The sequence below is a fragment of the Megalopta genalis genome, chromosome 5, assembly GCF_051020955.1.
Source record: "Megalopta genalis isolate 19385.01 chromosome 5, iyMegGena1_principal, whole genome shotgun sequence".
Classification (NCBI taxonomy): domain Eukaryota; kingdom Metazoa; phylum Arthropoda; class Insecta; order Hymenoptera; family Halictidae; genus Megalopta; species Megalopta genalis.
Genome location: NC_135017.1, coordinates 17,842,568 through 17,866,053, shown reverse-complemented (window position 1 = coordinate 17,866,053; position 23,486 = coordinate 17,842,568). Strand labels below are relative to the sequence as shown.

The window sequence follows — 23,486 nt, the reverse complement described above, 5'->3', positions numbered from 1 at the left end:
CTATCCCGTATTGATGACAACAAAAGTGAAATATTAATAATAATATTTTAGAAGATTAATGGAATAAAAATACATTTTATTTTCACACCTTGATTCTAGAAAGTATATATACAGTATCTGTATCATTATTCAATATCTTCACAGTTGATAAATATATATATATATTTATATATATATATATTTATAAAACTAATATAATATTGAGAACAAGTAGGCAGAGTACACACCCCACTGAAGGGCTGACACTGTGTCACAGACTTAGGACAAGGCCACTCAGAAACACACCCACCTGTTCTAGAATTATACACTTCTGCATTCATAGCGCACAACATATAAGGGACGGAGCTAAAATGCATACAATTATACTGATAATATACTTACTGGTATGTTATGATATTTACGATCTTAAGAGAAATTCAGTTGAAACATAGTGAAATTCTTTTTCAGTTGTTCAGCCAAAATACTAGATTCTTTTTTTATATTATTAGACCTATTGATACTTAAAAAACTATATATTCATATAATATTATATTAAAGTAAATTAAATACAATTTTAAGTACAACTGTGTATCTTATAACTTCATTTACATAAAATCTTGAAAAAAAAATATATGCAAGATCACTATTGCTACCTCTTACGCATCTCACTTTTATTTGATGTAGACGTACAATTTTCGTCGAGCTTTTTTTGTTTCCCAGAAGAAGTGAAATGTGTATAAAAAAATATCAATTTTTTCAAACGTAGTTCATTTCACCCGTACAATTTTCAAGTTTATTAAATTGTAAGAGAGGAAATCGTGAGCTTAGTCGAACTTAACATTTCAGTATAAATATTTGAAGAAGTTCTATAATAAAAGGAATGTAAAAATACTTTTCTGTATCATAATGTTTATTTAAACTTTGACTCTGTACGAAAAATTTTTGACTGTATCTGACGAAAATCACGTCATTTGAAAACAATAAAAAAATCATTTCATCAATAATCTTAAAAGTAGCATTTAAAATCAAATAGCATTTTTAATAATTTTCAGATAATATTCGCATTATATTGCAATATAAAATTTACGTATGAAAAAAGTTTATTTAACTCTAGAAGTAATAATTGTTGAATTTTATTTTCAGGATTACTTTGATAAACATGTGATATACTTTTGAAGCAATATTTTGCCTATATATGTATTAATGTTTCTGAGAATTTCACTTTTCTTACGAGAAAGAAATTTGTCAATATTTAATACAATTTAATTAACGAATCTGCCTTTAACAAATGATACGACAATCAGCCCTCCAATCACAAACATCAGACATAAAAGACGTAAATGTGGAGTGTAACAAATATACACGCTACATGTACATGCATTTATACATATATTCCCCCTCTTAAACAAAATTTTTGTGTGATAGAAGCAGAAGATTTTCTATTAATTATTGAAATGTCAATTATATTATAAATACATATAGAGTAAAGAACCCCATTTTACACTCTTTATAATAAGAATTTAATCACTCCTATATTACTGCAATTATTTATGTATTTACAAGGCATTTGTGTTCATTTATTACTTACAAATATAGGTAGAAAAGATCAGTTATTACAGCAAGATTCGAGTGCTTGTCGTTGATAATTGGGCAGCAACATTTTAACAGACAAACACCTTTTACTATTAATATTTAAATGATTTTACTATGTTCTGCTGTGTATCTGTTTTGCAACCAGTTTCATTTTAAAACTATCTTAAACAAGAAATTATAAGCTAAATCAGAAGCCGTAAGATTATGAAAATAACAGATCAAATAACAATGTTGCATGTAGTATTATTGTTTTAGATTTCTATATTCAATTAGAGAAAATATTTACACCTCTCTGATACATGCAGCATAGTACAGAGAAATTTTACATTCCTTTCTTTGTTTTGAAATTTAATCATATCACTCTATCAATAAATCTATAACTTTTGAAAGACTTCAAAATCAATATCATACCATCTGCCCAACAAGCGTCGTATAAATTACGTATGTATTTATATAATAAATGACGTAAGTATGATGGTTTATGAAAAATGTTTAAAAAAATACAGAAAATAATTTTGTATTGTGCAGTTTTTTGCCAAACTTTGAAAAGTAGTTTGCTATTGTATACAATGAAATTATTAAAATATTCTATTCATTGTAACATATTTACAAAAAATTGTTTTACGAGATATGATAGAAAGTCTACAGTTTTTGGAATCTCAAATTATGGCTAGTGAGCAGATGAAATATATTTTTACGTATGTTATCAAATCAAAAGAATTAAAATTCATTAGAAATCTGTATCTTATCAAATTCGTACCATGTATGATCCATTATCGATTCAATTAATCGGAAAATTTGTCGTCAAACATGTCCTTTTAGCAGTATGTTTCTTTTTTACCCAATAAAGAAATGAAATTGAGTTGAGTCTATTTCAAACTCAATTACTTATTTAGACAGGCATATGTACAATTGTCTTTCTTGATATATGTTGTCACTGTAATGCCAACGGAGGAAAATTATTTACTTCTGTTTGTTCCAAGACCGGTCCTGATGATCCAGTATAAGAGATGCGTAATCTCATTCTTAGAGATACCTGATTGAAAGAGATATACATGAATTATAAATACAAACTAAAAAAACTAGTGTTTAATTATTTTAGCATGATATACCATCATGAAAACATACTTTGTTGACGTTTGTAACTTTCAATACTTGTGTAACTTGCCCAGATGGAGGAATTACAGTACTCGATGGAGACAACATTTGTAGTTGGAATGTCTGAAAATGGAAATAATTAATTATAACGATGACTAGAAAGAAATTGTAAGATGCAAACGTTTACCTTAGGAACTGCTGCTTGAAACAGAAAATCAGTTAGTATAACACTTCCAGAATTCTGAGCTGACATGTTAATGATCAATAGGTCTGCAATATCTGGTGGTCTTTCTAATCTGAATGTTATTTTAAGACCTGCTTTATCCAAGACAATCATAGTAGGAGTGTCTGAAATTGTAAAATATGATACTAGTTAGAGCAAGATCTTACAAGTAAACATTATACATACACAATAGAACATTTATAAGAATCCCAACAAACCGTTTTGAGTTGATGATGAATTAAGTAAACCATCCACTAAAAAGTTGTTCACATTTGTAGGACTGAATACTTGCGTTGGTGTTTGTGCTTGTGGCAGTGTAGCTGTAGATGTAGATGTAGATGTAGATGTAGGAGCACTCAAATCCAAACTACCAAGTAAGTCCAACAGATCGTTATTGTTTACTGTGGAAGTTGTATTATTAGCAGGTGGATTTTTATTTGATAATGTAGAAGTGACTCCAATATCAGCGGTTCCAAGCAAATCTAAAAGTACACTCTATAAAATGCAAAAGATGTTACATATTATATTTCCGTTGTTCAAATTTAACAATAAATTATGTAATTTGTATTACAACATACTCGCAATAAACTTACTGAATCAGATGGTGGCGTACTACTTGCTTCCAGCACAACTGATTTTTCTTCTTCAGGTTCTGGTTCACCATTTACCATACCAATAATACCATTAGCTTGAGGTTTTGCTGTTTCCATTGGAGGCATCCTCTCGAGTAACGCAGGGCGCAAATGATCGTATTTTCTGAACAACTGTGAGAATTCAATACCTCGTTGTTGCAACTCAATATGTAAATTGCTTCCAAATGTATCAATTATCTGGCGTATCTTTCTGCAATATTAGAAAATCATTTTGGTACCAATGATATATAAATGATATAATACAAACAAGTATTCATTAAACTTTTAAATATTACTCACTCATTTCCTTTCTGAAATCGTGTACTAAGTTTTGTGAGAGACAATAAGGTGTATTGTTTTGTAACAACTGTATTTTGTGGACTCCACAGTAACCTCTGATAGACATCAATAACTTCGTCTTCTGTTAACTAATTATAACATGAATTTATAAATTATGATCTTTTTAAAATACTTTTTATTGAGAAGAATAAAATAACAAAATAAATTACTTAAATGCATATATACATACATTGACTGGAGCTTCTGCATCTTCCGTTGGTGGCCCGTACAATAATAAATCACCATATTCACCAATACACCACGTTGCTACTTGAGCTAAAGGTTGCTTATCGAATGTATCTTTCTCCAATGCTTTCCACAATGCACTAACAGCATAGCCTTGTTGTGCTTGCGTTTCCGAAATTAATTGAATAGTACATGCAACTACATCATCTCTGACATAATTACCAGCCTGAGAAGTAATAATAATTCGATAAAAATATTATATGTATGGATGCAACAAAAGATATATATATATACAGCAGTAAAAACATACAGCAACAAGAACTTTAAACAAGGTTTCAAGATGCCAACGTTTGTTGGGTGCGAATCTCTCTGCAGACATCACTATATTACTACTGCATTGAGCTTTGAATTCTGGATCAGCACGTTCCAAGAATAGTAATAATTCCTTCATCATATTTCTAATATTGTTAGAGTTCACAAGTGCAAAACTAAGTTCCATTGCACGTCTTCTGATTGATACATCCGGATCTTTTAAGCATTCCTAAAGAATATATAAAATGTATCATTCTATTTTAAATACTGATGCATTGGAAAATACATAAACAACATAAGTCTATTACCAGAATGGTTGAACGATGTCTTTGCACTGCACTTGTATCTACATAAACTGTTTTCAATAATGTATTCAAAGCAACGTATCGAATATTCTTATCATTATTTAATAAAAATCGGCCTAAAATATTTACTGCCAACACTCTAAGTCCACTCTCTGATTTTATGTCCATTATGGATAATACAGTTTCATACAATATTGTATTGCCCACATTCTTGCTGGTCTCTGTATTTGTTGCTACCTGAGCAAGTATATCATTCATTGCTTCTGATGCCTCAATATCATTGCGTCCCAAAATTCGCAAAAGACGTAATATTTTCACTTGAAGGAAAGGATCAGATACTCCTGACACGTCATGCTCTGGTGAATATCCAGCTAAGATCAAGTTCTTGAGAATTCTTACAAGATTTGGCACAATCTGAAAAAATAATTTCATTTTCAATTAATAAAATTTATTACACATATTATAATTTACACAAAAAAAGTTAAATGGAGAAATCTGAAAATATAGATAAAAAAAAGAAACGTTTAAACTTTTGGCATTGCATATTCATTATGTTTAATACTAAACACAAAGATCAAAGGAATTATAATTCCATTTTGAAGATAAAAGATATAAGCTGCTAAGTATAAAAAGGTAAAGTATCACCTTATTTGTAAAAAAATACAACATTCAAACTATATTTTGCAAAGTTGTAAATGTATAGACAATACTATGAATATAAAGATGGCTGAGGATAGAAATGAAGTGAAGAAAATTCTATGGCTTGAAATTAGTAAAAATTATACAATAATTTCTTGTGGTAACTTGCATTTGTAATTGAGAAATGAATTTGAATTTTAGCTAAGTCTTAATTAAGTGTATTTAAACTCAATTGATATTTTAATTAATTTTCTGAACAGTGATAATATATTTTTGCTACAAAACAAAGATTATTCCATATTTCAAGCCACATATCTTATGCCATAAAATCTGTCTTGCTTCGTTTGCATTGTGATTTATAGCCAGCCCTGTATATAAAAATTTATTTTACCAATATATATATATAACTGTATCGCAATTATAGCGTAAGATATCGTATGATATTTAACTCTTTTAACGAAAGGAGTTGGAATTCACCTTTTAAATAACAGATCTCATATCCCACTGGTTACCAAATCGATAATTTAATAATCTATTTGAAAACTAATGATAGCCAGCGAAGGAGGGTAGCATGTATTACCGGTAGTACATGAGGCAGCTATCTTGTTCTTACATTATACTTGATATCAATTTACTACATTTAAATACTTTGTATTATTTGACAAGAAAATATTATTTCAGTATAATCTTCGCCCTAAGCATATAATCTGCTCTGATAAAATCTCAAACGTCTAGAATTAAAATAATTGTAAAAAAATATAAAACTAATAATTAAATCATATTTCCTAAAAATATAACCATAGCACTATATTTTTAACACACATGCATATATTTTCATATTTTTCATGAAATATTAAGAAATTGTAACGGCGTATTTAACACGAGTAATTACATAGTTCCAATAAAGAAATTACATAAAAGAAAAGAATGAAGTTCGTAATAAGCGAACATGCAAAAATATAAAATATGCTTATATGCATTTTACCTCTCGATGGCCGCATTCCTAAGGAAGACAAAACCATACTTATATTATGAATATTATCAGGAGCAAAAGATAGATTATACGATTAAAATTTATTTTTAGTAGAATAATATTGAACATATTGAACTATTGATGAAAAATAATACATCATTCTTCACTTTTATCACATCACTTTCGTTTAAATTTTTGAAAATTATAAATATGAATAACTATATATACATGTATATTGGTTATTAATACACTGGGTATGTAGCACCAGGTGGGAAAAAGATTAAGGGGTAATTCTTCAAAACAAAGTAAGACAAAAGTAAGAAACAAGAAATTACTTTGTTACCTAGTTCTCAGCAATTAAAAATTTGCCTAATAATAATTAATTATTTAATAACTTGAGAACAAAGCCGAAATCGCAATTTCTTGGTGTATTTTCTTACTCATTGTCCTGAAGAATCGTCCTTTGTATTTTTTCACACATATTGTCGAACACCCTGTAAACACTTCTTTTTAAATCTCTCCTTTTATTAATTTATCTGATATGTGTAAATCTTTACTAATTCTACTAGATTTAATGCTCTCATTTATATTAATGCTACTACAATCTAAACTGCAACTATTAGACTAACAGACTAGAAATGACAACATCAAAGAACATAAATTGTGTTAGAAAGGAATGTATAATCTTCTTTGATGCAATGACTTCAAATCTTTTTATAATATTCAAGACATCTAAGTATTCTACTATTCTTTATGTCAATGCTAATATTTTTAACTGTCGTTAAAACGCGTAAAGCTTACCTTTTTAAAATGGTTTAGTGTATCAACGCTATTTTCACACATTTCTGTGATAAGTGTTACACCCGTAATTAAAACTCCATGGTTTTTCTCTGTAATTAAACTGCGTGTAGCAGGCAAGAACATTTCCATTAATTCTGGTACACGTCTAATGATTCTAAATGCACAGAGAGCTGCTTTTTTTCTAAGGTATGCATTTGGTGATTTCATTAGCCTTTCAACTTCAGATGCCAAATCCCTTGCCATTTCTGGTGATGCAATTGCACCCAAGGTGCACAATGCTAAACCATTAACAAATTGTGTTGAACTATTTAAATCACTGTAAAAAATGCTTATTGTTAATATTTCCATTAATATTTGAGAAGAAACATTATCAAAGTAATAATATGGAAACATCACTTTTTTAAGCAATTTGTAATTAGGAGATGAACATCTTGTCTTTCATCTAACAGTAACATTGCACCTAAATAACCAATTCGTTTATCCGTAAACCTTGGAGATGCAATAAGTTTCAAACATTCTAATTGGCCAAAATGTGCTGGGTACCTGGAAGTTTAAATTCTCATAGAAATAATGTTATTGAAAATGTCCTATTAAATATGATTGTTTATTAACAAAATTCTATACAAACCCAAGCATATGAATGTATAAGAGTTTTGCAATATTGCGGCATCTCCATACACTGTCCTCTTCTCTAAATGTAGAGCGAATATATGCACATTCTTTATTAACAACTGTTCTCTCCTCGGCTGCAGTGCGAGCAGCTCTTATTTGTCTGATGAGATCCCTCAGTCGTGTTGGTGCAGGCATTCTAACTGTTGAGACTTTTAAATTACACATATGTTATAAATTTTAGTGTTAGTGGGATTTAATGAGTTAAATGCTCAAGCTGAGGATGACAGTCATACTGAAAATTAAGTTCCATAATAATAATAAAGAATAGTATAAATACAGTCACAATTTTTTATATACAGCAGAAGCAAGAAAAGTAATAGCTTTAAGAACTATATGTTATAAAATATAGCACCAAAAAATATATCACATGTAGGAATCATATAAAATGAAAGCCATTAAAGCCATTAATTAATACATATGTAGTTTCTTTTAACAAAAACAAGATTAACTTTAGATCTGATTATTTCCTTTACAGAGTTAAAAAAACATATTTTTTACTTAAATATCAATTATGTAAATATTATAATCTACATGTTTTCATATTATTGTACTAAAATAATTATATTTCTTATCAACAAAAATATATGCACATGTATATGTATGTGTACGTGTGTAAGTATCAACAAAAAATAGTAAGCAGGGAATATTATACATTACTCAAGTTAATATGAAATAGTATATAATATTCAATAGTTTATGAGCATTACACTTACCTCTTTCGACTGCCTCATTAAAAGCTTGTTTTATGGAGGCCATGTTAAAGGCTGGGTTAAACCTGTAACGTACACACCCATGCTATTTTATACACACAAAACATTTACATACCATTTTCTTTGTTGTGCAATGACACCTGTGATCTAATCTCGATTGTTACTTCTGATTCATTTTCAATTAATAATACATAACCTAATACAACCCAAACTATTTAAATCAAAGTATATTCTTTGTCATAGTGAAATGAGAAAACTATTTCTTTAATTAAAATACTATCAAAAATTTATTTTAATATAAGATGAATTAAAGTAACTAATTTTTTGTGCCATTATAATTATATTAATGAGGGAAATAGTAAGAATTATGTTTAATCTTCATTGATATTATCAAAGATGTCTAAAGTATTAAGAATGAATTATTACCCATGTTCTGATGCGTTCATGGTTTCACAGCGTAGTTTTCAAATGTGTATGATGAGCTTCGGTAATATTAATGATGTGATGCTGAATATGGAACACGACAGTTTGTTTCCTATTGGAAAAATGTCAGGCAATGTTATGGAATTTCATATAAAGTTATTTTCAAAAATCTTAAACAACTAACTATTTTTATAACATAAGTTAGATAAAACTATGTTAATGTTCTCCGCCCTGTAAGATGCTTTCACTTACATTACTGGAGTAAGTATTGTAATAAAAAACTGTACAAAATTTAAATAAATTCGATCATATAACTTTTGTGTTAACATTTGTTTTAAAATATTATACAACTTTGTCATTGATGTTGTATTTACATTCAATGTAAGCGTTATAAACAATAGATACATTTGTTGTGTTTTCAAAGCAATAAATTTTGCCTAACAACAAATTGCGATTTTAGCTTCTTGATATTCTCAATGCAACTTTATAAAAAATCTAAGATTAAAAAGAAACTTACTTGCAAGGTGTCATATGACAATAAAATGTATTTATAAATCAATCTATTAGTGATTAGAAAGACATATGATCGAAACTCGTAAATATATCATTAAATCAACGAGCATGTAATGCGTTCCTTTGACAGACGGAGAGCATGAACCTTATATTTGATTATATTCCACGGCACACAAAATAACCGGTTCCACTGACGAGATCTAAGCACTCGATGAAAATGTGTGTTGCAGTGCATGCAATGGATATTACCTAGTTTTTGAATGTCATTCGACCACGAATTCACGTGTTATAAAAACGCGCCGCGGTCGCACGCTCGCACAAGTCGGCAGCATATTGTAAAATGTGTAAACCGGTTATATAAAAGATTCGTTCGCACTGAAGGGCATCGAACCAAGGGTTAGTTTTCTAGCTGTCAAACAGTACCAAGTCAAAGACGTCGTTTTCAGGAAACTCGAATCCGGAAATCGCGCGACGTTTACGACGTTTACGACGTATATGTAACACGGCACGAAGGCGCGTCTTGTATGGTGTATACCGTCGTCGAATCGCCCACCTTTTACACGCAAGTCGTATGACAAATACGGCGAGAAATGCCTCGCCTCCCAGGGCGCGAGTCGTGCGCCCTCACTCACTTTTGCGCTTTTGCATAGTCTGTCCTGCACCTGGATATATCGGTCTGTGTTGGTTTGTACATATATACAAATCACATTCTGAGTACTTTCTTCCAAGCTGGATTTCAATGATCAACAATACGTACCGTAGGAAACTTCAAATTGCAACGAGGGCTAATCAATTCCAGTAAAAACCATAGACATAGTTAAACGGTTCACAGTCGTTTAGCCTATCGCGCGACAAACACTCTCCTCGATAGTCCGCGGTATTCGCGCACCAAAAGTCAAGATGGCTACCCATTGTCACTGACGTTGTCCCTGATAATACTGTCACATTTCGATATATGTAGTCGTGACCGATTTTTACGCTGTCTGTGTCTTACAATTGGAAATGTTTATCGATAGATTCATTGATTATTACTTTCGCACGAAATTCAATTTATTTCCCTTACTTGTAATTGTATTTGCCGGTCTCTTATTTATACTTTTGCTCAACGTAGTGGATAATAATGATACTCATTTATAAAGCGCGAAATTCATATTGTTTCGGAGGCACTGATTTCGACTGTCTGTTATCCACTACGATAAGATAACAAACTGTTTGTATTATATCTCGATAATGCAACAATTATGTTGTTATAAATAAAACAATACACTGATTTATATAAAAATGCATGTCTATAACATGAGTGTCATTGCACAACTGTTGTTAAAAATAAGAAAAGTGTACCATGCATCCTCCACTACATGTTCATATGTGCCTATATTATTTTCTTTTCCTTCGATTTTAGCAAATTAAATAAAATAAATAATATATATAATAACAACCATGAACATAAGTTTTTAAAACAAAAACATGTGTAGACTATTCGTGATGTTTTCATAGAAAAACTATATAAAATTTGAATTGCATTGTTAATGTAATGTTAATAGTACTTATACTATTTCAAATGTGATTTGTTAACTTAATTTTTTATCCTTTTCTTTTGTCATGCATTTATGTAACAGGAATCGGGAGTGGAAATCATTAAGATAATCACCTTCTGTTTAATTCTGGTGGTAGAACACTCCAATCGTCTGATTCATAGTAAGGCCACATCGTGCACAAAATCTTAACAAATAAGCAACTCTGCACAAAGACTTAGTTAAAATTATGATCCATATATTATCTAGCACATACACCTGCACCACCAGTTTTGTAGACTTTTTATCACAAGCACAACAGAATGTGAAGCAAGGTGTTGGCATTATCTCTTATCTCTGTTACTAGCTTGATAGCAGCAGTACAAGCAAGAGTTATATTACTAGAATAATTTGAAAACTTATAAATTGTCCTAAATCAAAATGAATGAAAAACGTGTAAATTAATAATAATTAAAATAAGAGTATTAGAAAGGAAGCTGAATTATTATTATTTATAAATAAATTGTATTTGTTAATAAGTGTAAGGTAAAAAATATTAATAATAATTCAATTGAATTACATATTTGTAATGGACAACTTAACTAGTATCGATTAGAAAAGAAAATTTATTGGTAAAAAGGTAATTGTTTCTAATACAAATGTACACAATTTATATGGTAAAATACTGTTCACAAATTAATCTATATATTAAAATAAAATAGGAATGTGATATTAAGACAAGCAATTATCATTCTGATTTCGTGGTGGTCGAACATCGTTGTTTCTCTTCACACAGTCTACAAGCCAGTGAATTCCTTCATCTACACCATCCCTTTATATAATACAAATGGTTACTTAAACAGTTATAAATAAGTCTTAACAAAAACAACTAATGTATGTAAATTACTTTCAGAAGTATACAAGTAATTTAATGGTTTACATACCCATTTAAAGCAGATACAGGCATTACCATACAGTCTCTTCGACCAATCAAATGTGCATTTTGATTAAAAATTGGTTTTACTTCCCTAACACCCATACAATCAGGCACATCTTGCTTATTTGCTAATACTAAGAGAGGTACACCTATCAGATGTTCTGAAGATATAACTCTATCTACAAAAATATTTGAATATTACTTCTTTATATAATTTTAAAATGAAACAGCGAAAACATCTTCTTCATATTTTACCAAATGTTTCTTTAGAATCAGGTATTTTTTCACGGTCTGACGAATCGACTATGTAAATTACTGCGTGTGACTCTGCATAATACTATAAACACAAAAATGTTTTTATATATATATTTTGAATATTTATAAAGATATGTTACTAATGATTTTCAATTACTTTATCCCATAATGATCGGAGTTCTTCTTGTCCACCAAGGTCCCAGAAGTTAAAGCGAACACCAGCAATATCTATCTTCCCAATATTTAAACCAACAGTTGTTGTGATTTTGCTGGGATTCATACCCTTGTAATTTTTTGTAAATTTTGTTTTTGCCGCCTCTAAATATGTCTACGATGCAGAAATCATAAAAAAGTAAACTTATACAGATTATTTAACCTAAACATTGCATACTTTATCGTCTCTTACCGTTTTTCCAGCATTGTCGAGTCCTAATATTAATATGAAATATTCATCTTTTTGCACAAGATACTTGTACAGCCCATGCAAAAGAGTGTACATTTCAAAACGTTTGAATGTTCAAAAATTTGTTTCACATTGTTTACATGTTACATATATTCATAAATCATGTTTACGACAAATCGCGACATACAAATCTTACACATCGTATCACGTAAAAGTCATCATGTGGAAGTATGTTGCAGATTGTATGTATGTATACGTATGCACGTACAACTAAAATACAATATTAAATAAATTGTTCATGCGAAATATGGTGCATACTCATTATTATTACTACTTATTATTTATTATTAGGATGAAATATCAGAAAAATATTCACACCATTATACAAAAAATAAACATTTATACGATATCATAAAACTATATTTAACATAACACATGTATTAAATTGGATCTTATCTTGTTTCCTCTTTAAACAATTATTCGAACAAAATTACATATACTATATTTAAAATTCGATTAATGGCTGGAGATTAGAACCAATAGAATTAGAATTTTTGTTGGGTGTTCTGGAACAAAACTTCATTACAATGTACATACTAAGGTTTCTCAACACCGTAACATTTAATTTAAGGTGTGCGCATGCAATGCAGTAGTGTTCGTGGTGGCACACGTGCAGCATGTCAAACACGAAATTGAAATGGACTTTCAATTTAGTACTTCAATCACTTTTTATCACAAATACGATTAGTTCAACCGGAGATAGGTCTCAATTTTATAGTTTATGTCTTGAAAAATGTCGTGACATTAACTGTAAACCCAGTATGCATTTTTTTAACGCTACCTTGTGTGAATTTAATAATAAAATACGAACTTTTAACAAGTCTTTAAAGTCCATCATTTCATATTATACATTTAACACTTTTAAATATTTTTAAGATTTACTATAATCTATGTCTCATACAATTTGTGCATGAACTTCAATTATTTAAAAATATTTATTTATTAACATTTTGATTTTTATTATATAATGCAAAAATATCTCGTTAAGATAATTTTATACAAAATACAATGTGATATTCTACATCTTAGATAATTTATTAATATTTTATAGATGATGATTTCAAAGTGCAACCTCCTTTAGCTCTAAGATTGTTATTTTGGACTTGTGAAGAAGATTGTAGTTATGATTGCACTTGGGAGACAGTTAATTATTTTACTTCACATGGCTTAAAAGTTCCTCAGTTTCATGGGAAAGTATGTATCTATATCCAATTAATAAATTGTAAATGTACAATTTAATTACATATGTGTAATTCTTCATTTTTATTTTAGTGGCCATTTATTCGTTTTCTGGGGTGCCAGGAACCTGCATCTGTAATATTTTCTGTATTAAATTTATATGCTCATGTCTCCATGTATTGGAAATTTAAAAAAAAGTCAAGGGCTAGTGATCCAATGTTTTATGTTTGGACTTATTTTAGTATGGTAAATACTATATACATTTTTTTGTTTCTTATAAATAATTACTATAATCTTCTATCATGGAAGGAAAATAAGTATATTTTATTCTTATAAGTATTGCAAAATATTTAATTTTAGATATGTATCCATGGCTGGTTTTGGTCTTCTGTATTTCATGCAAGGGACATACCATTTACAGAAGTAATGGATTATTCGAGTGCATTTATTATGGTTCTCACATTATTATATTGTATGATATTAAGGTAATTTATAACATTCAATTTTAATATAAACAAGTTTAACAAATGTTTTAAAGCTTATCTTTTTTGATTTCAGGATAACATATAAAAATAATAAAATGTTCGCAGTAACCACATGTGGGTACCTTAGTACTTTATATACTCATTTATTACATTTATGGTCCGGCAATATTAATTATGACTATAATATGAAATTCAATGTTGTCATAGGTACTTTTAACATTATAATTATAGCTTTATAAATCTTTACAGAAATGTGTTTTACACGAAGCATCAAATCTATATCTCATTTAAACAATTTCCAGGAATTTTAACATTTATTTCAACAATAATTTGGTGGTATCGGAATCATAGGAAGCTGCCATATATTAATTTAATTGGTTGGTTTAATATACTAACTGTTTTAGTTACCATATTAGAAGTGGCAGATTTTGCACCAATTTTTTGGGTGTTCGATGCTCATTCCTTATGGCATGCTAGCACTGCCCCTCTTACCATTTTAATGTACAGGTATGTCTGGTTTTTCAAGATTCATTATATATACAAATATATATACATTTATAAATGTCATTTTCAGATTTATGATAGCCGATTGTTCTTTCCTTAGAACATATTACAGTAAACTGACGTTAGATATTGACCATCATATACGTTGAATTAGTTGCAGTATTTATATAGTTCAATAATTAAAAAATTAAATCTTACATGTACATAAATTACAAGAAAATCTAATATAATTATTAAAATATATATCTGATAATCTACAAGTGGTGTTCTGTGTAAAAGACCCTTGAAAAGATGCAAGACATCAATATGATTAAAAACGGAATTGATTGTTACAATAAACTATAAGATGCATTTTTCTTTTGCGAAAAATCGATTGTGACGCCTCTGTTGGAGAAAAAATGAAGCTCGATTTGGGTTCCGTACAGCGCCAATTAGTAGATGGCAAAACGCTCAAACTGTTAGCCAAATTACCAACAGTCGAATTTGACTAACAGTTTGAGCGTTTTGCTACCTACTAATTGGCGCTGTACGGACCCCAAATCGAGCTTTATTTTTTCTCCAATAGAGGCGCCACCATCGCCCGTATATGCACTGCCACTAAATATATTTGAATTAGCTTCGTGTAATATTCAGACTGGTAATCATTTCTTGCATGTTTTATTACAGCCGAGGTATTAGTCACAAACATTTTTCGAAAACTAGCAAGTGGTATAAGTTTGCACAATTTTCGAAAAATTTTTTAAATCATTGTACATAGTGCTGGCTATCGCGCGTCGCACTGCGCAATCTACGGCCTGAATTGTGTATAGTACATATAAGAGACAATAATACTGTTCTGTACGCCTGTGCATTGATAAATTTGTACGTTCAAACAATTAATTACTAAAGAGATATAAAACGTAAATAAATTTTCGAATTAAGATAAACTAATTCTGGTAGAAAAATCTGTAGGTTATTAGAAAATTATGTTCGTGCCTAAAAAATTATCCAATAAAACTGAAAGATTTAATGCAGTTAAGAACTAAACAATGCATTACATTCTAAGTGATAATGCTAAAATAATAATTGTCGAAATATGATTATGATATATAAATATTTACACTCATTGTAAGTGAGGTACGCTTATTTTCCTAATTCTTCTATACATTGTTCTCTTGCACTTTTAAGCTACAGTTTTACCTTTGAAATAATTGTGTGTATAAGTTCATACAAAATTTTAGATTTTTTAACTGTGTTTGATGCTGATAGTTCAATCTATCATTTTTAGTAATTTGATATAGTTTTTGGTTAAGAATTGTATCGAGAAAGTAGAATTTTGTGTATATTAACAGGTGAGTCAATGTAGAAATCGAATTAAGGTTAATATCATCAATTACCTCTAGACATGACATGTATAACACATAGTTATATGTAATTTGTTATGTATTACAAGAGAGTATAATATTTATAATAGTTTTATAGCTCTATAAAATGTTAAAGACATTTTTCTTTCAGAATAGATTCCACTAAGAATGTTAATATTCTAAAGCATATCAAAATTATTAAATACAACAAGATTTAAGTTATATACACAGCCTTGCTATACTAAGTTATTAATCTTGAACAGGTTCTTAATAAATATTATGTTTATGAAAGTTTCAAATCTTATATATTAATAAATGACAAATATGAAACACGTCATTAACTTAAATGGAATACAATAAATTCATGTTACGCAATTTGACATCAAATATTTGTGTAGTGATATATCCCAATACATATATAACAAATCTGTTTTAGTGCACTATTACAGATGCCATACATTTTGGTACGCGGTAATCTTGCATCATATAGTCATAGATATCCATGGAGGGTTTTAGTATCTGGTCTTAAAGGTATTGTTCTTTGGAAATAAGGTTTCTTGAAAGTTTTAGCTTTTTTATTATTTATGCCTCTATGTTGCTAACATGCGTAATGTAAGTCTATCTTATGTCTCATTATTAAATATGCTTATGGATGAACTTATGATTATATATTTGATACATATAACAAGATAATTTTTATGAGTGACTGATTGAGTTTTCTTCAAAATGAGAAAAGATATAACAAAAAATAAATAACAATATAAATTTTAAGCATATGTGTCTTCAAAATATTATTGCATTGTTCATCTAGAACATTTTTTTTATTTTAGAACATTTATTTATAATTATACACGATACATAATAATTTAGAATTACTAAAATATATCTGTCAATGTTCTTATTTTTTACGTTAATGTTTACTAACAATGCATGTAATTATCAAGCTTTCTGCACATATTATTCTTAAAATTTACATATTTTTTTATTATATAAAATTAATCTTTAAAAATATAATGAAGTATTTCTATTAGTTGAGTTAAATTACGTTATTAAATGTTCATATACATGTCATCGCATAGACGTACACATTTACTAACGTTCTTTCGCGATAAATTGATAAACGTTATCACGTAGATTGCGGATTTTAGTTAGGTGCATCATCATGCGTTATGAACGCTCGAAAATTTGATTCAATCTTCATTTGTATAAATTTTACGCTTTTTAAACTTAGTTACACAAAGCTCGGAATATTGTGATTGAATGTTTAAAATAAATAATCTTATTAAATTATGTTATAGCATCAGATATAGAACAATTGACTCGGTTTGCATCTGGGGGATACTGTGATGACTCAACAATAGTATACCTGCAACATCCTTGTGTAATATTAACTGCTTTAGAGGTGCTTGGTTATAAAGTTGTTGCATGTTCGAGCACCAGTGTTAAACAAGACTATAATGAATACATGTGGACTATGAGAAAAGATTTTTCTGAACCAGAACCCGAATCTGTTATTCAGCCAGGTATGAATTATTATACATTATTATTACTTATATTATTTACTTACATATATCGAATATAAAATTAGTAATTAATTTACAAAAAGCAAATTATCCAATTTATTGATTTATTTTTGTTTGGGTAATCAAATTTGAATCGATTTCGTTTTTTTATGTAACATAAATTATGTAAATTTTATAAATTTTGTTTACGTTTGTTTTTTAACGATAGACAATTAATTATTTGCTGTGAATGTCAACAAAATTCTTACATGCTTTGTGTAGGTTATATGAATTTGTTTATACTAGTCCAAGCGCCATTTTCTAATTCCTTTTGGCTACATACATATCACAAATTACAACAAAACTAGATTAAAATAAGAGTCCAGTTTAAATTCATAAGAAAATAGCTTTGCAGTAACTTCACCATTTCGGTAAATTTAATCATTTTTGGTTAACTAAATTATTTTTTTGTTAAATTATTGGGCATTTCTGAAACACATACAAATTTGATACTGTGCTAATACATATCTCTAATTATATATGAAGTTGGTTTAAACTTCTACAATTATTTAGGTTACATATTTATTATATTCCGTTTTGATTCCATACTAAAGTAGTATGTAATATAACTGCACGACGAAAGAAATTATTCAAATCGTATTCGACCTATTCAATGTTGTGTATTTTTTAATAAGGAATTCCGTTGCAAAATCCGGATTTAAATATCATAACTTGTTTAAAAAAGACAACACTCTTTTGGTTAATTTTTTTTCTTCAAGTCAAGATAGTTACGAAATACAGTAATACCTAACTCCTGCATGTTTTTGGGGCCGTAGCTTGATAAGCTGTTAACACATGATGAGAACAAAAAACTGCTTTGCTCTGATTGGCTACCGATTCACTGCAAATTGAATGCGCAGTAAAATGGTGGGAATACGAGCGTATGTTTAGAGAGGTAGATAAACGTGCAGGAGTTCGGGTACTTTTCTTTTATGAGAAATTAATAATACGTAGTCTGTATGATATTGTAGTGTGACACTATTTTAGTCTTAGAATTTTCCTTTCAACAGCAAAAGACGACGAACTCTAGCGATCCTTTTAGCTGAACAATATCACAATCTGAGACAATGGCGCAAGCAGTAATCGGAAAAGCGTTAGCCAACGCAATAAACGACGAGAATTACTATTACATAGGAGTAAAAGCCTCCCCTTTTGCGAAGGATTCTGTTGTTTTTGGCTTGAATGAATGCGAAATTTTGGCTCTTTCCAAGCGTTTTAAAAACTCTGATTATCCCGAGCGTGTGAGCAATGGTGTTGTAATTAAAGGTTAATTAACAATTTTTCACAAGTTCTATTAATTAATAAATTGGGGTGCCATTATGCCGTGATTATAGCTATCTTTATCGCGAATGAACATCGTATTTTTTTTTTATTAATTTGTCAATATATTCTTCTCTTATACGTATTTTAAAAACGAACATTTTTCAGGAGCGCCTTTTTCCATCATAAACGCTCTGGCAGAGTTAGGTTATCGAGTTATCAGTTGTACAGGAGGAGGAACATCTGATACGCTCTGGACGATGCAAAGAGAATTGTAAAACCAATGGTTGTTTAAAATTTCTTTCATTTGACAGTGCAACATATACAGTTTATGATTCGCGCGCGAATACTGTAAATTCATATACAATGGACACACATACTTTTGAAGCAGTATGTTCGCTTTTTCATTACAGAGCTCTGATGAAGACGTTTTTATCTTCCTTTACAAATACACGGGATACAGTCTGACCGACCAAAACCGAAATCACAACGCACGTGCGCAAAAAATCACCTAATCGAACAAAATGGTCTATATATGTATTCGGAAACTTAACGATTTAAATGAGCTTTTCTAAACTTCTTTTCTTTTTCGAATGACTATTACTAACACTTCCTATTGATTTCAATTCTCGATCGGTTGGACTGTATCCTCTGTCAAGCGAATATACATATATGTATATTCTATAATTAGACCTACATTGAACATTTTTACCGATTTTGTAAATTCCTAAAACACAGCATTTAATGGTAAATTCCAAAACTTTTGTACCGTTTTATACTTAAATTGTTGTCGATTGTAACAATTTCTGTGTTGCTATTTCGATACGAATTGAATATTATTGAATAGTATATTCCATTTTAATACGAATCACGGAATCATTAACAAACAATATGGCAATGATTAGCTATACGGGTATGTCTTTTTGAAATTCTTTGCATACTTAATTTTTAAAGTCGTCTGCTACAATTATCGTGTTATCCAGTTGATAATGTCCCATGAAAAGCAATTGCTGGAGATAGTATGAACCTATAAAGTCGTAATCATACATTCTTAAAATATATATATATCAAATACTCTTACAAATGCAGAATTATGATTCGTGGGAATCTTTTGCAATATATTAAAGCATTTAATATTCAATTGCTTTTTGTGATAGATATGTTATGTTCCGTAATATTATTGTTACTGTATTAATATAAATTTATAATACTTCTTATTGGTATACAATGTATGGAATCAAAGTTATTGTTAATATTACGTAACATGATGAAGGAATTTAGCATTTATTAATTTTTAATGAAAAAGTATTTGTCAGCGCAGTGTCACGTTTTGTCAACGTAAAAGAATTTATAATAACTACTTAAAAATGTTCTATTTATTGTAAAATATATGTAATATTATATAAAGGCCGATTTTGCGCAACGGCTTTATTTTCATAAACAAATTCGATATTCTTACAGGTTGTAGTCGAGCATACATATATAGTTTAAAAAAGAAAAAACTTTTTGCATATTGTCAAGAAATAGTAATTAAGAAAATATACGATCTCTACTGCACAAAATTATTATTTACTCATAGTTCTTATTCTATTTTTACAAATTATCACTTTTAGTTTAAGCTTTAAGATTTTAATTTACGTAATTATATTTTCTGTTTTCGGTGAAGTAATAGACAAACACGATTCATGTTTATAGTGATAAAAAAAGAGAACATAACAAATGGAGCATAGTCATGGTCTAGGTGATCACAATGTATGCTGCAATTCAAATAAAAATATTGATGTTCGCCAATCTTTCGTTGAAATGGAATTCGAACGAGGTATTTGGTATGCAGGTACCTGTTAAGATTTTTGTTAAGACTATACACATTTTTTTGCACCTAGTTACATATACATTTATTTAAAAAAAAAACTATCATTTTCAGCACAATATAATGAATTGGATCGTGTAAAGGCATTGATGAATAAGGGCGTTTCAGCAAATGTAGTAGATTCTGCAGGATACACAGCTTTGCATTATGCGGCTCGAAACGGACATTACGAAGTTTGTAAAATGTTATTAGAAAATGGTGCAGCAGTAAATGCACAAACTCCGTGTGGACATGCTGCTGCTTTGCATAGAGCAGCTATGCAAGGTCACATCGATATTGTTAAACTTTTATTAAAGTTTGGTGCAAATGCTAATTTAAAAGATATAGATGGATATACTGCGTTGCATAAAGCCCTTGCGGCGGGTTCTGTGTCTGTCTCCAAATTTTTGATAATGTACACAGACTTAACGTTAATGACAAATAATCAGCTAAGTGTAGAACAATTAGCAAAAGAAAAATGTCCTGATATAGTCCAGTTTCTTTCAAAATATATAAATACGGAAAATGTTACATGAGCAACCGGGGCAAAATTTCTAAAATTGAGAGCTGTGAAAATTATTGAGGTACATTCAATTTCTATAAGTTTTATGAGATAATTTGTTATGAAATTAATAAATGAATGATATATTTAATGAATAGATTGCAGGTTCATTCATTTAAAATTAACAAAATATGCTTATTTTGTGAACAGGTACACATTTGATCCAATTAAAAAGTCTACAGCATTCAATTTCAAATAACTAATTATGATATAAGTACACCTATGCATGTATAGTACCTGCAGCTTTACATTTTTAATAGTATTTATACTTTATACATGGAATTCACCATTGTTGCTGTTGAACATCAGCAGTATTCTTACAACCAACTTGATTGAATAACCTGTCTTTAATTACTTGTGCCATTAAACCATGGATAATTTCAATTGTTGTCTTACAACTGTCTCTTGTTGCTTTAATTAGTTTTTCTACCGAACATCGATCATGGGGATCCGTTCCACCTAAAATAAATCCTCTTCCAAGTGCAACTTCTGACTGTTCTAATTTGTCCGATAAATCAAATATTTGTCCCGTTGTGTAGTCCGCATTTGTTAAAAGGCTGGAAGAACTTAATGTGTTCACCCAATATTTATTCCACAAAGAATCTAATAATCGCCTATCTAATGATGATTTAAAGTAAGACACTTCTAATGAATAATATTGTTTGCAATGAACTCCAAAATCTTCGATTTTGTTTAATGGAATTGTTTGATATTCCGATGGTTCTTCATTTGCTGGCTTATATCCCTATAAAAGAATCAGATAGTTCATTAAATTTCTTATTGCTTTTCACAAGATTTTTTTATCCGTCTATATCAAATATATTACCTTTGGATAAGTTCGAAATGCACCCAAACAAACTTTTCCAGCAGATATTGTCCTCACAGGATCGATAACAATAGCAACAAAAGGTTCTTGAAAATTTTGATTGAGCATCTGAGTAGATACATCGATACCTGATAACCAACAACCATATCCAGGATGACTATGATACCATCCAATTGCATTCTCTTGTCTTCCAACCTTTCAATAGCAAAATATAAACATAACTTGCAGATACAAATTATAAACATTAATTTTACCATACAGCCAGAATAAAAATCGGATAGAACTTTAAAACCATTCGATTCAATGAACCTCAAATGTTGCACAGATATTGTATACAAAAGGAATGGATTCTCAAATTTGATATTCTTTTAAAATAATACTTTCAATATTTTCTGAAATATCAAAATCACCTGCTTAGCAGCTTCTACATAAGCGGACATATATTCATAAGCTTGGGCTTGAGCATTAACTCTTGTTTCTGTTCCTTCCACAGGTAATGCAAAAGAATCCATAACAATCATTGTATTTGCTGCTACTTTTCCAAGAAGAAGACCCATCACTTCCAAAGTGCCACCAGAACGAGCATGCATAACCATTTTTAATAATGCCAACGCAGAAATTTTTATATCTTTAAAGAAGTGTGGGCTGTAAAATTAATATATATATATATTGAAAAATCTAATAAGTAATAAGTAGTAAATAATATTATTCTATTGATATATGAAAGGAACATACTCCTTTTCCCAAGGCTTTGCAGCCAATATGTCCTGTTGCTCTTTCCGATCATATCTATAAATTTCATCAATAGTGCTGATCATCTCAATATTATTTGACATTTCCCATGTTTTTTGTGCGATATTATTTTGCTCTGAAGAAGTACTAGCCATGTTAACAAACTTCTGCCAGATTTAAGATTTTTGACTATATGAAACCATACCAATACAACAGATTAGATATTAAACAATAATTTTACTTTTGGAGCCATAACAAGACGTCAAGTACTGTGCACAATAAATACTAATGATAGGAAAATTGTGTTCCCATGTCCTTACCAGAAACTCTAGAATACGGTGATTAAAAAAATTTTAAAATCATACTCCGATTATAACTCTGGTTAATTGGTTATGTATCATACACTGCCTGCAATACATTTGTTTTCACTGTACAGCCATAATAGCTATAGGCCACCGGTAATATCATTTAGTTTAGTTTTGCATGTCCTAATTTTGCCAAAATTAATGTCAAGGTGCCCTGCATTAGGCAGATGCGGGGTGTCTGTGTCGCCTCTTTTGGAAAAATAATGAAACTCAGATTGGAGTTCGTACAACGCCAATTAGGTTGGTGGCAAA

General features: G+C 29.6%; 6 protein-coding genes across 27 annotated transcripts; 3 read left to right on the top strand and 3 right to left on the bottom strand.

The window, feature by feature from the left end:
- Positions 1–55: 55 nt before the first annotated feature.
- Positions 56–11,208, bottom strand: AP-1gamma (adaptor protein complex 1, gamma subunit). Of its 14 annotated transcripts, none has more exons than XM_076522290.1 (17): positions 10,156–10,523; positions 9,648–10,074; positions 8,889–8,997; positions 8,466–8,527; positions 7,709–7,901; positions 7,477–7,623; positions 7,081–7,396; positions 6,292–6,309; positions 4,671–5,081; positions 4,361–4,591; positions 4,055–4,276; positions 3,826–3,953; positions 3,487–3,736; positions 3,112–3,388; positions 2,858–3,018; positions 2,701–2,793; positions 56–2,608 (listed from the first exon to the last, which is right to left on the bottom strand). In XM_076522290.1, the coding sequence occupies exons 3-17, from the start codon at positions 8,906–8,908 to the stop codon at positions 2,507–2,509; spliced, it is 2,631 nt and encodes an 876-aa protein (XP_076378405.1). In that variant the 5' UTR covers positions 8,909–8,997; positions 9,648–10,074; positions 10,156–10,523; the 3' UTR covers positions 56–2,506. The 14 variants fall into 14 exon arrangements, with proteins under 14 accessions (XP_076378405.1, XP_076378403.1, XP_076378406.1 ...); XM_076522288.1 differs by having other exon boundaries at positions 9,648–10,060; XM_076522291.1 differs by having other exon boundaries at positions 7,709–7,892; positions 9,648–10,060.
- Positions 11,209–11,520: 312 nt separating this feature from the next.
- On the bottom strand, positions 11,521–12,650 carry Arfrp1 (ADP-ribosylation factor related protein 1). Its single transcript, XM_033482827.2, has 5 exons — positions 12,511–12,650; positions 12,262–12,432; positions 12,105–12,186; positions 11,857–12,028; positions 11,521–11,744 (listed from the first exon to the last, which is right to left on the bottom strand). The coding sequence occupies exons 1-5, from the start codon at positions 12,601–12,603 to the stop codon at positions 11,645–11,647; spliced, it is 618 nt and encodes a 205-aa protein (XP_033338718.1). The 5' UTR covers positions 12,604–12,650; the 3' UTR covers positions 11,521–11,644.
- Positions 12,623–14,995, top strand: PGAP3 (Per1-like protein PGAP3). Of its 2 annotated transcripts, none has more exons than XM_033482825.2 (7): positions 12,623–12,753; positions 13,619–13,761; positions 13,840–13,992; positions 14,107–14,231; positions 14,305–14,438; positions 14,534–14,738; positions 14,806–14,995. In XM_033482825.2, the coding sequence occupies exons 1-7, from the start codon at positions 12,738–12,740 to the stop codon at positions 14,882–14,884; spliced, it is 855 nt and encodes a 284-aa protein (XP_033338716.1). In that variant the 5' UTR covers positions 12,623–12,737; the 3' UTR covers positions 14,885–14,995. The 2 variants fall into 2 exon arrangements, with proteins under 2 accessions (XP_033338716.1, XP_033338715.1); XM_033482824.2 differs by lacking the exon at positions 12,623–12,753 and adding an exon at positions 13,140–13,326.
- A 460-nt stretch (positions 14,996–15,455) lies between these two features.
- On the top strand, positions 15,456–20,691 carry LOC117227585 (uncharacterized). Of its 7 annotated transcripts, none has more exons than XM_033482965.2 (4): positions 15,456–15,596; positions 16,515–16,609; positions 17,377–17,601; positions 20,596–20,691. In XM_033482965.2, exons 2-4 carry the CDS (start codon positions 16,528–16,530, stop codon positions 20,628–20,630), a joined length of 342 nt encoding a protein of 113 aa, XP_033338856.1. In that variant the 5' UTR covers positions 15,456–15,596; positions 16,515–16,527; the 3' UTR covers positions 20,631–20,691. The 7 variants fall into 7 exon arrangements, with proteins under 7 accessions (XP_033338856.1, XP_033338857.1, XP_033338851.1 ...); XM_033482966.2 differs by having other exon boundaries at positions 15,522–15,634; XM_033482960.2 differs by lacking the exon at positions 15,456–15,596 and adding an exon at positions 15,712–15,842.
- CSN5 (COP9 signalosome subunit 5) lies at positions 20,449–23,431 on the bottom strand. The gene is made up of 5 exons (XM_033482952.2): positions 23,190–23,431; positions 22,873–23,058; positions 22,548–22,782; positions 22,138–22,332; positions 20,449–22,056 (listed from the first exon to the last, which is right to left on the bottom strand). Exons 2-5 carry the CDS (start codon positions 23,022–23,024, stop codon positions 21,595–21,597), a joined length of 1,044 nt encoding a protein of 347 aa, XP_033338843.2. The 5' UTR covers positions 23,025–23,058; positions 23,190–23,431; the 3' UTR covers positions 20,449–21,594.
- On the top strand, positions 20,596–22,840 carry LOC117227584 (uncharacterized). Of its 2 annotated transcripts, none has more exons than XM_033482959.2 (3): positions 20,596–20,734; positions 20,825–21,333; positions 22,631–22,840. In XM_033482959.2, the coding sequence occupies exons 1-2, from the start codon at positions 20,620–20,622 to the stop codon at positions 21,283–21,285; spliced, it is 576 nt and encodes a 191-aa protein (XP_033338850.2). In that variant the 5' UTR covers positions 20,596–20,619; the 3' UTR covers positions 21,286–21,333; positions 22,631–22,840. The 2 variants fall into 2 exon arrangements, with proteins under 2 accessions (XP_033338850.2, XP_033338849.2); XM_033482958.2 differs by lacking the exon at positions 22,631–22,840 and adding an exon at positions 21,462–21,695.
- Positions 23,432–23,486: the final 55 nt, after the last annotated feature.

Coding starts and splice junctions, on each gene's coding strand:
- AP-1gamma (XM_033482623.2), bottom strand. CDS start 11,108: ATGTGGCCTTACTATGAATCAGACGATTGGAGTGTTCTACCACCAGAA. Junction 7,624..7,708: donor TTATACATTCATATGCTTGG/GTTTGTATAGAA, acceptor TTAAACTTCCAG/GTACCCAGCACATTTTGGCC. Junction 2,609..2,700: donor AAGTTACAAACGTCAACAAA/GTATGTTTTCAT, acceptor TCTTTCAATCAG/GTATCTCTAAGAATGAGATT.
- Arfrp1 (XM_033482827.2), bottom strand. CDS start 12,603: ATGTACACTCTTTTGCATGGGCTGTACAAGTATCTTGTGCAAAAAGAT. Junction 12,029..12,104: donor TGATTCTAAAGAAACATTTG/GTAAAATATGAA, acceptor ATATTTTTGTAG/ATAGAGTTATATCTTCAGAA. Junction 11,745..11,856: donor CCTGTATCTGCTTTAAATGG/GTATGTAAACCA, acceptor TATTATATAAAG/GGATGGTGTAGATGAAGGAA.
- PGAP3 (XM_033482824.2), top strand. CDS start 13,185: ATGTCAAACACGAAATTGAAATGGACTTTCAATTTAGTACTTCAATCA. Junction 13,762..13,839: donor TTCCTCAGTTTCATGGGAAA/GTATGTATCTAT, acceptor TTTTTATTTTAG/TGGCCATTTATTCGTTTTCT. Junction 14,439..14,533: donor GAAATTCAATGTTGTCATAG/GTACTTTTAACA, acceptor AACAATTTCCAG/GAATTTTAACATTTATTTCA.
- LOC117227585 (XM_033482960.2), top strand. CDS start 15,811: ATGATTATGATATATAAATATTTACACTCATT. Junction 15,843..16,514: donor TATAAATATTTACACTCATT/GTAAGTGAGGTA, acceptor AATCTGTTTTAG/TGCACTATTACAGATGCCAT. Junction 16,610..17,376: donor TTTAGTATCTGGTCTTAAAG/GTATTGTTCTTT, acceptor ATTATGTTATAG/CATCAGATATAGAACAATTG.
- LOC117227584 (XM_033482959.2), top strand. CDS start 20,620: ATGGAGCATAGTCATGGTCTAGGTGATCACAATGTATGCTGCAATTCA. Junction 20,735..20,824: donor ACGAGGTATTTGGTATGCAG/GTACCTGTTAAG, acceptor TATCATTTTCAG/CACAATATAATGAATTGGAT.
- CSN5 (XM_033482952.2), bottom strand. CDS start 23,024: ATGGCTAGTACTTCTTCAGAGCAAAATAATATCGCACAAAAAACATGG. Junction 22,333..22,547: donor ATGTAGAAGCTGCTAAGCAG/GTGATTTTGATA, acceptor TGCTATTGAAAG/GTTGGAAGACAAGAGAATGC. Junction 22,057..22,137: donor CATTTCGAACTTATCCAAAG/GTAATATATTTG, acceptor ATTCTTTTATAG/GGATATAAGCCAGCAAATGA.